This window comes from Ctenocephalides felis, unplaced genomic scaffold (assembly GCF_003426905.1).
Source record: "Ctenocephalides felis isolate EL2017-DRISC unplaced genomic scaffold, ASM342690v1 CF-g0.4_SCAFFOLD_01170, whole genome shotgun sequence".
In the NCBI taxonomy this organism is placed as follows: domain Eukaryota; kingdom Metazoa; phylum Arthropoda; class Insecta; order Siphonaptera; family Pulicidae; genus Ctenocephalides; species Ctenocephalides felis.
Genome location: NW_020537324.1, coordinates 10316922 through 10333717, shown reverse-complemented (window position 1 = coordinate 10333717; position 16796 = coordinate 10316922). Strand labels below are relative to the sequence as shown.

The 16796-nt window shown below is 28.6% G+C and overlaps 1 protein-coding gene across 1 annotated transcript in view; it reads left to right on the top strand.

Moving 5' to 3' along the window:
* Positions 1-419: 419 nt before the first annotated feature.
* The window catches only part of LOC113366198 (gremlin-1-like), a 40108-nt gene continuing 23731 nt past the window's right edge, over positions 420-16796 (top strand). Inside the window, exon 1 of the mRNA XM_026607765.1 lies at positions 420-431. Coding sequence (XP_026463550.1) covers positions 420-431 — 12 coding nt within the window. The remainder of the gene's footprint in view (positions 432-16796) is intronic.

The window sequence follows — 16796 nt, the reverse complement described above, 5'->3', positions numbered from 1 at the left end:
CCTTTAATTAAATTTGTGCTGTTAGGTATAAAGTATAATTTTATCAAAATTATGCAAATTTTTAAAATTTAGATTAATGAGAAAGCTCATCTCGTGATAGCATACTTATTATATAGATTTTTACTACAATTCTCAATTTAATAGTATATAAGTTTATAAATTATAGAATTTATTACATATTGCCTCTATTGTACAGCAAAAGCCAGTTGAATTTAGTTTAAATTTAGAATTAATATTTATTTTCAATGTAAGTTAGTCATATGCCGCATTTATTCTTTATGTAGATTAATAACTCATGCTTGTTTTTTGCAGTGAAATTAGTTTGTGTAAAAAACTTGAATTAAAATAATATAACATGTACGATCTACAAGACTGTTATTTACTACAGAGATTAAAAATATTTTCCAGGAAACCACACAATGACCCATGAGGTAAATATAAAACGAAATTTTATAAAATTAATATTTTATTTTGATGAATGCGCAAAGTGCAATGAATTTTGTTGAGATTAAAAAAACAAATTTGAGACCCATAAACTCTGATGTTAAATCTGTTGATTTGACGCAATTTATTAAGCCAGCCACATAAAATGATCTTTACTTTTATATTATTTTGTTTAGAGATTGTAGTATTACTTGAGTGTTTCTAATATCTCCATTTTTATTGCTATGTCGAATTAGTCCTCGAAAAGTACACTTAATTATATTGACGTCTTCCTATTAACGAGAATGGTTTTGAAAGTTTCATTAAGGTGCCATCAATTTGCGCACCGATTCGGAAATTGAAGGGTAAGAGTTTGTTGTGAAATCTTTATTACTTAAGAGACAACACGTAAATTATTTAGACGAAATCTTATTACGCAGGCATGAACTCGATCAGAAGGTAAAATCTGCAAAATTTTTAAAAATAAACCTATAATTTTTAATTTTATTCCGTGAGATTACTGTCTCGAAAAAACTAGCATTAACCTTAAGGATCTAACACAATAATTTATAGCATTTTATTTTAAGTTGGGAAAATATTTTGAATTATATAGATTTGATATATTATAGTCTTTATAAAATTTGATGAACATATAATTGAGGTACATTATAAGTAATTCGCAGGCTAATTGATGTGTCGAAGCAATTTAAAACTGGGTGGGTATAAACCCCATAATCAAATTGCATTAAATTTTCTTCGATTTTACATATGAAACAATATTTAAAAAGTGAACTAAATCCCTATCTGATATGACTGTATTCATGCATTACAAAAATGAATTTCTGCATTCTTGAACAATATTATATCAGGCGGAATTTGCATTTCATTCTCGAATTGCATTGAATATACGTAATACAAACAATTGTACACAATAGCAAATTATTTGAACATAAAAATAAATCTTTTAATATTTTCTTATAAGCCATTTAAACTATAATTACATTTTATTTTATCATGAGCGCCTCAATTATTTAGAAGTGTGTACCTAACCTACTATCAAAATCAAATAAAATATTTGTTTGGTAGTTGCATAATGCACTGTACACTCGCACTATTCAGTTTTGTAATATTGAATTTAAATACTTTATATAGTGTCACGATTGATTTAATAGCAGTTTGCAAATAACAACCATATTTTGAGCATATGAACTTCATTTGAATAATATGGGAATAATAGTTTCTGCAAATACGGATATTATTACACAATAATATACTGAGAGTATATGGTTAAATTAAATTTTGATAAACCGTGAAACAATTATAATATTTTTCTCAATCTTTACTCAGTTTTATTCTTAAATTACTATTTCTATGACAGAGTTGCTATAAAATTTATAAATATCAAATATATTTTGCCCTCACTTGAAAGTATTAGAATATCCTACAGATATCCTTTACTTTACTTGATATAAAGTTTGCTTGACATTTCAAACATACATAACTTTAAATTTCTGAAGTGGCATTATTTTTCAATAAAATGATGTATCCTTACAATCTTATCTTGAAAGTATTCTTGACTTATGGCATATATACAAAATATCACTTGAGAAGTTTTCTATTGAAAAACTATCATCTGAACTTCTTCAATATTTGATATCGATGAGATGGTTGAACTTTGCAGTATCCCTCATAAGCAATTCAGGGGGTTGGATGCAGTACATGTATCAACTAAGTGGTGCATAGCATTGGGACTTGAGGCAAATTGCTAGAACTTCAACAACAATTGATCACTGGTTGATAACAATTGTTTTAATTTTTTTAATATATTTTTTATATTTTTATATTTTATATTGTTTAACAGCAATCAGAACCTTACGTCCTATGAGCTGTTGGGCTGAAACTTCTCCTTACTTCGTATTTTTTAGATAGTAACCCAATTGTTAATCCACCCAGATTTGATGATTTTGTTATTAGAATTAATCTAATAGGGCTGACATTTTATTGGTGCAGCAATGCCGGGTGAGGGCTATTTTCACTTGGAAACATATTGCTATCTATATTTCCAAGTGAAAATTGTTGTCACTGCTGCCTGACAACAGGCTGCTCGAAGTGGATATCGAACCCGGGACCTCTGAAACAAGTCCCGTCGCTCTTAACCGCTTACCTACGGGCGAGCCCCAGTTAGAAAACTGATACAGAAATATTATGAATTTAGTTTAAATAGTTTCCTTAATTTTTGACTGAAAGAAAATTAAGCCATTAAAATTTGAAAGGTAATGAGTAAATATCTTGCAAATTCCTTACAAATTTGTAGTGTTAACAACATGCATAATGTGTTAATTTGTGAAAACTTGGGGAAATTATGTCATTGTATTGGTGTGTGGTCTTAGAAATGTCATTCACGGTTACGGTTCAAAAGTTTAATCCAAAAACAAACAAGAAATAGTCTCAGTTTGACCAATGCTCTGGTCTGTACTTAAAAGATCATAATTGTCTAACTACCGAATACAAATGTTTTTCTAATTTTTTTCTTGATAGCTACGATCAATATTACCAATCATTTTTGACTTGACGTTGAATTCTGGGACACCCTGGTTGTATGTATGTAATATATTGATTGTAACGTTATTTGTTCATCGAATTGAAATCAAGAAATGTATCCTTTCCGATTGCATTCGAGGAATTGTGTAATAAATAAGAAGCACGTCACCGCAACATTTGTAAATCCGACATTTTCGTTCCGCAGGATCGGAATCGGAATCGGTCTCTCAGTTCTGTACCGTGGAAACTGCGCAATTTTCGCACAGCGCATCTGTCGGTCCCGCGTGGCGTGTGGGCGGCTTACAGCATTCTGTATGCGGATCCGCGGCGTTGCGTGGGCTCTAAATGTCAAAGTTGAACCGAAGGAAGGCGAGCCTCGGACGTGCCACAGCGCACAGGAGCACTGTCCGGGGTCCGACGTGTTATAAAACATTCTGTTAATTACATATCTCAACATGAGAATCTTTCCATGATGCCACCATCCGATACCTACGATGAGTTGAGAGATAAAGCCCTTCGTTGACCAGATGATCGCGATAGAAACGCAAAAGCATCAAAAAATATTCTTAAATTTTGTGGTATAATTATTTCTCATATTTAACTGCCTAAAGGGTAAGTTATAGTAATTGCAAAAAAAATTAAAATTGATTTTTTTTTGTTTATGAATGTGCGGATACAAATTTTTTGCAGATATTTTAGAGAGCACGATTCAACCGACTTGAATGATTAAAAAAACATTTCATTCCTATTGCCTATCTTTACGTTTTAAAGATTTCTGAACATTTTGACATACCTTAGAAAAAAATGTATGTATGTGTGTGTATATGTAATTATGCATGTGAATGTATGAATATGCGGATACAATTTTCAACCGATTTGAAAGGTTCAAAAAACATTCCATTCACTTATTGATGGAAAGACATGCTATTGTATTCCGGTATTTTGTCAAAGGCAGGCCCAGTACTGTATGTGTGTGTGTGTGTGTATTTACGTGTGTGTGTAGGTATGTGCGGATACAATGTTTCGTCGACATTTTTGAGAGCACTGTTCAACCGATTTGAAAGGTTCAAAAAACATCATCTTTCCTATGAAAGATGTGCTGATTATTTTTGGCAAAGAAGGTCCAGCCGTTTTGATGATACGAAAAAAGTGCTTGCAATGAAGATACGATCAGATGAAAGTGAGTTCATTAATGAAAAAACATTACAACAGTGACTCTTATGATAAAAGTTCATGAGTAGTTCTTCATGAGTTACATTCAAATAACCACTTAATTTAAATATTCAATTTTTTTTATAAGTGTGGACCAGATTTGTTGCATTAAATAAATATTTCTACCTATGTAGTGTTTTCGGTTCTATTTAGATTCTGAGTATTATGCTTTTCTGAAGAGGTATGTGTATTTCGTTGTCTTTTTTTAACTATAAAGACAAAGCTGATTGGAAATAGTGAAAACCATGTTATAAATATACAAATTTTCTTCACTGAAGTATTTATTAATAGGCGAATATTCAAACATTGAAAAAATTAAATATTTTTAAATTGAATTAGTTGTTTAAATTTTGATTGACTTGAGATTATAGTTTGCAATTACGACTGCAAGCCATAATGAAATTTTGGGGTTTTGATGCAATATTTACGTTAGCATTAAAATATATTTTTATAATCTCAACAGATAGAGATGGGTTGTTTTATCGAAATACCGGATTGAGGAATGTACAACAAAATTTTTTTTTTTTATTATTCTCTTTATTGAATTACAATCTGTCTTTACAAAAAGAAGGACATTCAGTAATTTTGATGATATATGAAATATTAAACATTAGATTTAAAAGGTTACCCAGTAGTAAGCGTTTTCAATTTTGATATATTAAATTTAAATTTTGTCATTATCTAGAGTAACAAGAATATTTAATAGATCAAATTCTTATTGCTGCTAATATATAAAAATGCTGAACATATTTTGATAGAAAGCTTTAAAGAACTACTTCATTTAATTTTATTTCATTTAACTTCAACCCAGACTGAGACTTTATATAAAATTAGTAACTTGTACGCATATTATTTTATTAGTAACTCATATGAGTAATAGAATTATATGCGTATAAACTACTAAATTTATTTAAATTAAGTTATATACTCTGCTATAATAAATAGCAACTAAAAACTTGTGACAACAAAACATTATTTCTATTATCCTTTACAGTAATATTCTATGTTTGAAATTGTAAACAATAAATAGCATATAACGTCTAGCTATAAAGTTAATTTACAACTGTTGAGTTAGTCTGCTGGGAATATAGACGTCAATTAAAATTTGTCTAATGTCGTGTAAAAGCCATTTCGACTTAGTAGAGAATATCTGAAGTCGTATGTGGTTTCAGTTAGATAGTTTACGTCTACTGCGTAGAAGACGCATCGGATGACCGTCTCTGTCGAAGGGTGGAAGGACATAACAATTCCATGACTTCCCACGCATTTTACTTGGTAACCGAAGATGAACATGGGCAGTCATTATTCAGTTCGAAGTTGACAAGAAAAATAACAGAGATCGAATGTTGATCTTGTTTATTTACTACAATCAATAATAATAATAAATGCGAATAAATTGCAATTGACCAAGTTATATTTTTGTCATTTTTTTTAAATTGAAAGTGCTGAAATTTACGCAGTTTAGTCCCTATCAAGTCAAAAAGCTACTGTCAAAATATTACGAATGTAGTACAAAAACTTTTCCAGATATACGCAAAAATGTGGAAAATAAACGTTTTTATTGAATATTAATTCTTTCACTGACAGATTGATATTTTACATACCTACATTTCACTCATAGACAGAAAAGCCCTATTTACAGCCCTTTTAGTACACATAATAGCTTCAAACAAATAACAAGTAATTTGTCATTCAGCCAAAAATTAAGACAAAAAATGTGCATTCAATTTTTGTAACTGTTAGCGAATAAATTACATGACTGGCCATGCTATATTTTGTTAATTTTTTTTGAAAAATTTGAGGTGCTAAAATGTATACTATCTATCTCTATGAGGTCAGCATGCTTGCTTATATACACATTTGAAAAATGTAAAAATTTGATATGTTTTTTAGCGAATATCTCGGGAACTGTAAGAGGTAGCTTAGCAATTTTTTTATTGAAAGATACCTATTTTAAATACCTCTATTTTATTCATAGACAGCGAAGTCTAGAAATTATGAATAGTAGTGGTTATTTAAAAAGGCAAAAGTGAATAATACAATAAAAAGAACCTTTGAAAATTATTAATATTAAAAATAATAAAACTAAAAGCAATAATTATAAAAATTGATTTTGTTGTATTAAAGTCGACAAGATCCGTGGAAACTTTTCTTTCGACTCTGGTTCAGCAACGAGATAAAAGTAGAATACATAATCAAATATAATACACCTCAAATGTCAATTTCACTATGAAAATGAAAAAATACATAACTTAAAAATAAAAATATTAATAAAATATGAACTTCAGAATTATGAAAGATTACTGATGGATCAACTCTTCGTCTGAAAAGTGAGAAAATTATTATTGAAATTTAATTTTGTTAACTCGGCACAAACATAGAATGCACATTCTTTAAAAAGAATATATAACTATTGAATCATTTAAGCTGAATTATGCTACTGCCAATAATAATAAAAATCCCCAGTCTGGGAATAACTGTATATATATATATATATTTTTATTTTAGCAAATTTTTGCACTTTATTTGCTACTTTTCCAATGTTTTTAAATTCAATGTATATATAATTAAATAAATATTTTTATGATTTTCAATTTTAAATTATTTTTCAAAACCGATTTTTCGATGCTGATAAACTAAAATTTGAGCTAATTTAACATTTAATTAATAATACATATAAAAGCTCAAAACTTTATTTTGCAATTTATTAATCCTAATTTATAAATATGGGTTATTTTAAAGTGACCTTTTTGTATTAGACAACATTACAAAATTTAAAATGTAACGTTTTTGGCATTATTCAATATACTTGTAAACTGTGAATTATTTTAGAGTTTGCATCAATAAAATTGATCTAATAAAAATCACAATTTAATTAATATAATAAATGGTATTTATTAAATACCATATGGGTTATAATTTTATTGCATATGTATTCGATCGAATTGCGTGAAAAGTGTTTATTCATTCAATAAAATCTGGAAAATAAAAGCAACATTTTAGAAATTAATTATAAAGCTAACGCAATTAAACAAATATTCCATATAATGATCATTAAAACTCATGACATGGAATATAAACATGACCTTTTACATTTATTGTACAAGTATAATGGAATTACGCTATCTTAATAATTTTAAAGTGATATATACATTTGTATTTGTATTATTTCGTTGTAAATATATGAATTTGGTAAAGGTTACCAAATGACATTTGGAAAACATACATGAAAATATTTGAGCAACCAATTGCGATCGCGGTTCATCTCTAGACTTTTATATAATCATTTATTAAATAATACATATGATGAAATTTACATGAAAATATTTTGTGTCAGAGACTTTACATTGAAAAATGTAATAAAAAGTTTTTTATATATGTTTTATACGTCTGTTTGCATCTGTTTGCAAATTAATCTGGATATGTTGCGCGTGTGTCGTTCTCGTTCCATGATTTTATCAAGAGAGTATAATAAATTGTCAGTTCTCGTTGAAGACTATTATTTGACTCGATGCAACAATATTGCACCGAAAATTGCTGAAAATCCCATAAAGTTTGTGTACACTCTGGTCATAATCCCGTACAATAGATCGTTGTTCGAGCCATAGAAAAGCGATTTGAAGCGAAATGGTCGTACCTGAGCTTTTCTCCGGGGATTTTTACTGCTCGATATTTATGGCCTGCTATCATAGGGCATTGTAGTGGGTTCCATCACGTCTTTGTGATATATTAATTTAATTATTACATACTATATCAACAGTTTAGTGATATTAAAGCAATGATTTAATTAGGGCTTTATGTTCTAGCAATTAGCAATTTCAAACAGACTGTGTATAGGATCATTATTTGTGAGCTTGCGGTTGCATTTCTAGCATAATGAGATTGACTGTTTTGGAATTAATTGAAATAGAGTTTATAATATCTATAATAAAATTGGAGAATAAATTTTATACATAACGTTTATATAAGTATTCAATTCATATCTTATAAACTCGTTAAATTTCAATGCAAGATGCTTTAAAAAATATAGAAGCATGCTGTTTAATTTCAATTACCAAAATCACTACGCTTAGATAATCAAAATTAATATTTGAATATAATTTTATTGCTGAATTTAGTTGAAACAATTGATTATGATTTTTTAAATTATTAATAGCAATGTTAATCAAAGAATAATGGTTAACTATTAATTGTAATGTTAATTATTCTTCTTGGTTCTTTTACTTCATAGGATATTAAGGGGGCAAACAGAATAAATGTCATATTTTTAATTTTAAGGGAATTTACAGCTACATTATTCAACCAACGTAAAATATAAATTTTATGGGTAAATTTGTTATAAAGATAACACTGTATATAATCTTGATCTAGTACTTTGACAGAAATATTCATCACAATCACAAGTGAAATGACTATTAATTTAATTGCTCTCTTGTAAATGCTTTTTATCTCAATTTTATTTACCTTTTTATTGTTTTCACATACCAGGGTAAAGGTTCAGCTGGTCCTTTTTCCCGACCTACATGTAAGCATTTGTAAAGGTTATAGAAGAATATTTGTTGATATAATAATATTAATATAATAATATATCTCATAAAAACAATTAAATAATTACACTTAAAAATTACATTAAGGCCTCGTGAACTAAACAACAGTGCTCACAACCAAATGAACCAAAAACGGAATAGATTAATTCTGTTATAATTTTTAGACATGGCCGTTTATCTTCTGAAACATTTGTCCTCTACTTTCTTCAATATTGATTAAAAATCATAACTGGATGGACTTTTTTTACAGTGGTTAAAAAATATATTGATTACAATAAAAATTTTAATTATGAACATAACACATTAATTAAGCAATTTTTGTCACAAAGCTTCACACCGTTTGCAAAACACATTTTTGCTGTTATTTTTTTCCGCCGATGATGAAGCAAATCACGCTTTCAAACTTTCGTAATTATAACTTTACGAATGAAGTTAGTGCAAAATAGAGTGTAGAGTCAAATTCAAATAATATTCGTTTCACTCGTAGTATAAATACTACTCATATATGATAACATATTATTTGTACGCCCAACAAATATTTTTAAAGTACATACGTAAATAATGATTTTATTCTCCATGAGATTTATTTAAATATATTATTCTAAATAGGCGACTGATTTGAATGCAATAATATTGCATTTATAATTGGACAATCAATTCAATAAATTAATCTCTATTATAATAAAATCTAATTTGATTTCACTCATAAACAGCAAACAAAATGATTGAACTAAAAATAACAGCACGTACCCCGTAGCAATTGTCGGGATTAATTTAACATATATTATTCGAATGTCCATTGCATCGCTGCATTAATAATTCTATTCAGAAATGCATTGTGCATTATGAATGAAGATGGGGGAATTGTACGAGTTCCGATGCAACCTGAGCTCGATGGCAGCCGGCAGCCTATTGGCCGGCTACGGGGGTTCAATGCACCCGCGATTATTTCTACTCACGAGCCGTAGCCGTTGTCTCCGGTTACGATAGAGCCGCGTCGTAGCAGTTCGTAAATTTGTGTGCTACGGCTTAGTAGACGGAGGGCTGAGAGATTGCTCTATTTTAAATAATGCACATAAATAACTTACAAAGCGGGTCTTAGAAATTTGAGAAATATTTTGTTATAAAAAAATAGATTTTTTAGATTTATAAACTTTATTGAACAATTGATATTTTTTATAATTTCTTATTCTAATTCGATATTTTTAATACTCTTTATAGAAAAACTTATAATCTATACATGGAAATGATGAAAATCGATCGTTTTTAGTACTAACCCAGTAAGATTTCAGTAAATATCATAAAGATAGTATCAAGTTCTACATTCTTCAAAACAATAATATAACTTTTGACTGCGTAAAAATTACATGGTTTAATACGGTATCTACAATAGTTTTTGACTGTATTATTATATTAAATTTCTCATTTTAAGGGGGTATTTTAGTGTAGGAGCGATGAATTTTAGACCATTTTTAAAGTGTCATGAAAGAAAGCAATGAATGCTTTTACTATCCATTTTGTACCACTTGTTTATTAATATTATTAAAATACAAAACAAAAATTAAAAAATATAAAAGTTGTAAATTGTAAAAACTGGCAGCTGATGAAGTGGGTGGTCTTAAAAATTTGGCACCTCAGTCTTGACATGATTTCAGCCCTCTTAGCCATCGAAAATGCAAAAAATAAAAAGATTATTAATCTGGAATGATGTCGCAATCGCCCGAACTAGCGATGAGTAAAAAAATTTTTTTTTACAAATTGGCGACTGTTTGAAAAAAAAGTTTTTTAATTGTTTTTTTGAGTCTCTCGAATTTTTTAAAATAGTAAAAATTGCAATTTGGGGATAATCCTAGTTTGGGCTATAGATAGGTCTATAAACAAGATTTTCTGAATATTTCAAGTGAATCGGTCGAGTAGAACTCAAGGAATCGTGTCAAGAGTACTGAAAAAGTCTGTTCTGAGAAAACGCATTTAAAGTTTTGCGTGAAGCCAAATCAGTATGGAGACCGAGTCAGTAAAATGCCTATATCTCCGAAATAATTCAAATTTTCAAAAACCTTCTCGTACCCATATTCTTAGATAGTTAAACTTTGAAAATATGAAATAAAAAAGAACGATTTTTTTGAATTTTTACACTAGAATACCCCTTAAGTTAGTTAAATTGACTTTCATATCTTTTAAAAACAAATATGGTGAATACACATAAAAGATAAAAATCGCTCGTTTTAAATTATAACTTCATAGGCTGAAATTAACAGAGATAACTATGTCAAATAAAATATTGTTTAATTATAAATATTATAATAATAATACTATAAAATATATTTTAATAAATATATTTTTATAATAATAAATTCAGTACTGATATTTAAAATAATAATAAATTCATAATGATATTTAAAACATCTTTTTGTTATTTTTATTCTATACGTAGTTAATCATGTTTCTACTTCTACTTCTCATTAATAAACTTTTAATTACAATTTTTGAAAAGTTGGATTTTTTTAAGTGAATCTTGTAAGTACTGAAATCTGAACAACTTGAACGTCGAGAAACATAAAAGCATACACTTTTTTCTTTCTCGAGGAAGTTGAAATACATATTTTTTTAAATAATACATGTTATGTTTTGTATTAAAATCTTTTCACTGGATTATGCCAACTACACAGTTTTTGTCTTAAAGGGTAATTTTCGCAAAATATTTATTTTTGCCGTTTTTTTAGTGCGAGTGTTTGGGGCTTTAGCCTAAAATATTTCAGGTTTGATATCTCCTCGGAAAACCTTTTTGGTATTTATTAAACGCGAAAGTATTTGACATCCAAAATCTGAATAAAGAATATTTTTTCCATTGACTCTCCGTTTAAGGATAGAAACTAGGTCAGAAGAATGTGGAAATGGTGATAGGTGATAGAGCGTGCTTGACTGACGAGGACGGTAACAATCGCTGAAATATCGTATTGCTTCTGGAAATCCAGATGACCCATATAAAAGAGACATAGATTATGTGAAATCCCAATTCGGAACAGCTGAATATTGCATGCAATCTGCAGACAATTGGCTTTATGGACTTGCCCTACCGTATCCATAATCTGTTTACAAACAGACAAGCAGAAAATTGCATTTTTATTAGTTAACTGTGACAATAAAATTTTTGGGTTCGTTGTTTATTTGGATTATTATGCAAATTGGTTTTTGGGATCCATCTATTGTCTATCTATTATATTTGGTGAGCAATTTTTGGCATTCAAAGTGAATTTATATGTTAATTAATTTATAAATTAATTGTTACCGATGTGAAACCAAGTTCTATATGAAACGTAAACAAACATCGCAATCAACAACTATATTTAATAACCAGCCATATCACGTGTACGTTCATTAGAGGCTATTATTTTATTTTAATTAGTAACTTTTTTATAATGAAATGAAACTCACATAAATGTACACTTACGCAATTTTTTATACGGATGCAGATGTTCATAATACATGCGAAATACATATATTTTTATATAGTTTTAATTATATTTAAAAGTTATTATTTGATAAATAATTTTTTTCTAGGGGAAATTTAAAGCTCTATCTATAATCTGAAAAAAAAACTTGTGTGCCTGAGAAATAGTAAAAATAGTTTTTTTAAAATATTTTGAGACATTTAAAAAACAATCATATTACAAGTATGAATATGAATTGAAGTACGAAGGCATAGGCATCAAAAGTAATGTTTTTAGAAATAAATCGTTTTTCTTACAAAAACGATTTATACAGCGTATTCTCCTGTAAAACATTGTTACATGGACTAATTAAATGTCGAACAGAATTGTTTACAGCATCCATGTTATCTAACAATGTAACCTTTGATCTTTGACTGGCTGCTACGGGGCTGCTACGCTTCGCCCCAGTTCGTAGGCTTTGTTTATGTTGGCCTCAGTAGGGTAGGAAGCCCTCTCGTTATACTTGTTTTATAACGATTTCAGTATTAATCCTTTCGCTCTGAAGAAGCCAGAAGTAAAAAGCAATTGTGTACTCATTATAAATGCTAATGCAGAATAAGGAGAAAATAGAAGGTAGTTTGTCTGATTTTGAGATAACGATCGCTTTATAGAAATTGCGTATTTGAAAAATATTATTTATTACTAATATGTTTTTATTATGCATTGTGGAGTACTATCTACTATTATTGCACTCGATCAATTTTCTATGTTTGTTCTAGAGCTAACTCTATATCCATTTCAAAGTTAGCAATCGCAATTCTTTCCAACCTGGTGATTACTTCATGAAATGCAGGTCAAATAAAGTACCGTGGTACAGAGCAATAAAGAATCTATGGTGTGCTGAAGTTGCGGCTTTATATGGAATAAATTGAATCTGGAATGAGTTAGTGCCCCCGGATAAGGTACGTCGGCCGCAATGTGTCGACGACCCAGCGAAGCGTCCCGGCGCATCCAGGCGCCTGGTTCGACGACCCCATTACCCCGTGACCTAATTTCGTTTGCGATTTATACACACCGAATAGGGATTCTACAACTTTTTGTACGGAAAACCAAAATTTCCATCCAGGTTCTACAATTTAAATCAGATCAAATTAGATCAAGTTCAAATTGATTTTGGCGATTAGTAAGGTGACCATACATCCAGATTTTCCGTCTTGGGTTCCGGTCTTTTTTAAAAGCAATAATTGTGCCAGTTTTAAGTGTTTTTGTCCCGGATTTTCAAAAATGTTTTGAATGACAATATTTCTTAAATATATTTCAACTAGAAAATATCAACTGAAAAAATGTGTATATAAATTTTTAGCTCACCAACAATTATGGTCACCTTACAATTAGGCTTTTAAACTTTGAGTCAGCTAATTCTAGGATAACATAATTATGTTATGTTACCGGTCTGGTACGTTAAATAATTTCATGAGTTAGTGATCAAAACTAAGCCTTTACTGTTCAATCGAATATTTTGCGCTATATTAACTTCTACAAGCTAACGTCCAAATATATATTCAATATATTTCATAATGACTAACTATAAAAATTATTTTCATATAGGGTAGAACGAGGGTTAAAGGTCCGCGGATAAAAAAGTCCAACGACAATATCTCAAAAATAACCAAAGCCAAGAATTTTTAAACAATAATTTAATGTAATGGGAAAAACATGTATAACCAACCATTATCTTGATTCTGAAAACATTGCTGTCGAGAGATACACGCCAATGTTTGAAATTCCATAACAAAAGTATTTAATTTTTATACTCAGCAAAAACATTTTTTAATGTTGAATTAGCTGGGAATTTCACTGAACATAGTCAGACAGTAATTTGTTTGATATGTGCTATTTATTATAATATAATTTTTATTACGAGATTGACAATAAGTGGTTTTTCTCGTAAACGAATTTACTCGCGTACTTGTGCAGGTAGCAATAGATTGTGATGTCGTATTAAAACACTATTATTTCCTCTAGAGGTAAAGCTGAAGTTAAAAAGTTAGATCAAAGTGTCTATTCGTGCTGAATTTATTAGAAAAAATCTTTCTACATATTTAAATACAATTAAAATTAGATGTGAGCGGCTTGAGGCAAGTTGCATGAACTTCCCTATATGTTCAAATATTCGACCTAATATTGTGGATATATTAATATTTATGAGTAAAAAAAACTGATCGACCGATCTTTACCGACTAATCAGCATGATCCCATCTAATATCTATCAAAACTTGTTGAATTTTCAAAACTGGTTGAAAATTTTGGGCAAAAACATTTACGAAAAATTTTGCACTTATCTGTTAGTTATGGATTTTTTTTCAAATGGGTGAAGATGTTTTTGGCTCACATACTTTTTCACAATTTTTGGTGTGAAACAATTCAGAATGATCGGATCAGCGAAAACTAAAACTTTTTCGAAATGTTCAAAATAAATGTCAGAAACATGAGCAACTATGAAATTACTATATTTTCTGCAAATATGTCGATCTGTTTTAGTATACTGAGTCATGATGTGTTTTTTAACAATTTAGTAACTTTTTAAGATTTGACAATTTTATATCTCAATCTAAACACTGTAATTTTTTACAGATTTTTTAAATAAAACTCAATATTTATTCTTCACACTCACTATATTTGAGAATATTTTACAATCAGTCGTTTATATAATGTTCATTATTGTAACTATACTTTATTTATATCATACAGAAATTATGGACATATAATATTTTTATAGGGTGGAATTAATTTGACTCAGATAATTTTCTATATATATATATAACATGAATTTATATATTGTATTTGGTAACCACACCGTGTTTAAGCCATCAATTTTGGAAGCTATAAATGTTGAAATATAAAGTAATTTTATTAAAATATATTAGAAAATTTAGCATATTGACTTAGATATAATATTTTATAGTTTTATTCTTATATCTATCTTATATATAAAATTTGTTAAAAAAGTCTAAACCGGTTTATAATTACAAAATAAGATAATATAAAAGTATTGGTTATTAAATAATAATACAAATTGATTTTGCTTAATATTGAATTAAAAAAGACAGATATGTAAATATTAGCTATTAGAGAATATTCAGAAAGTGCTAAAGAAAACATAGTTGCAATTCATAAAACTTTGAAGAGACTTTAATTTAAGAAGGTTATTGTTATCAATATATTTTCTATTATAAAAAAATATCTATGTTGTATAGTGCAAAAACTTTAAGTTCGATTATACAAAATTTGATATATTTTTAAATTGACAATGTCAAATTGATTGCGTTAGTTTATCAAATAATGTCATTTTAATAATAGAGCACTCTCAACATGTATTGATGATCGATGTTTTTGCCAAAGTAACAAGAAGAGCCGATCAAAAATTCTTTTTAAAGTATAAACTTGAGTTTTATTTTCTATCCCTTATGATATCAAATATCTGTAATATTTAACATTCACCATCGACAATATATAAAAATAAGCGAATCTAGTTTAAATTCTTTACATTATAATTTTCTATGAACATCTATTAAATATAGTTTAAATGCATTAGGTACGTTGTGAGGAATATTTTGAAAATCTCACGCTTGAATCAAAAGGAAAACTCAAATTTAAGCTGACAGTTTCAGATTGAGCTTCTAAAAATTATATAATGCAGTTGAGTGCACATATTTTAAAAAGCACTGGAAGTGCATCGATAAAAAAATTAGTTCAGTATATTTTAAATTTCAAAATCTTATTCTTATATCTACATTATTCCATTTATTGAAACATTAAAGCTTTAAACAGTTCAGAAGAATGAACTCTGCAGTTAATGGACAGTCAATTAATTTATAATATCTATGACATGTAGGTATATCTATATAAAAATCATAGAAAAACATTCATTTGACTTATTGAAAATCAGTAAATATCTGAGGCCTCAAACTAGGTCTGATATTCAAAATCAATTTTTTCAAAAACATCCAGTAGCTAAATTGAAATATATAAATTAGTTATAAAAATGTTTTTGAGCATTTTATATCTGACTTTTACCAGAAGTTATTTTTGTTTGTTCTTAATATTTGTACTCTGCATCAAGTTCTATAAGCTAAACAATTAATGTGCAAAATAAAAATAAAGCCTAACTTATTCAACGACATTCAGAAACATAGTTCCATAGAAAAACTATTAAAAAAACTCTAGTAAAAATACGCGTTTTGCTGTTGAAATTATAAATGATTCTATTACCATTATTATTTACGTCCATATGGCCCTTATTTTGATGAAGAACATTAATAATTGACACGGAGAATTGAGATTCAGACAATACAAATATCAAATTTGTTTTAACATAAAGTTTTATTGTATCAAAAGACAAACATTTTTATAACTTATTTACAGATAACTTACACGGGAACACTTGTCTACGGTGCAGTCCATTTTTCTCAGATTGCATTATCACAGAAATCTTAGGTCTGCGATAATATTTTTTATAACATGTGCTTATTCGAAAACTAAATAATAATTACAACTCACATTAATATTGGCAGAACTTTATCGTTTAAATTGGCCCAGAGCCACAAAACAGCTCAACGGGGAAAGATACCATGGGAAAAAA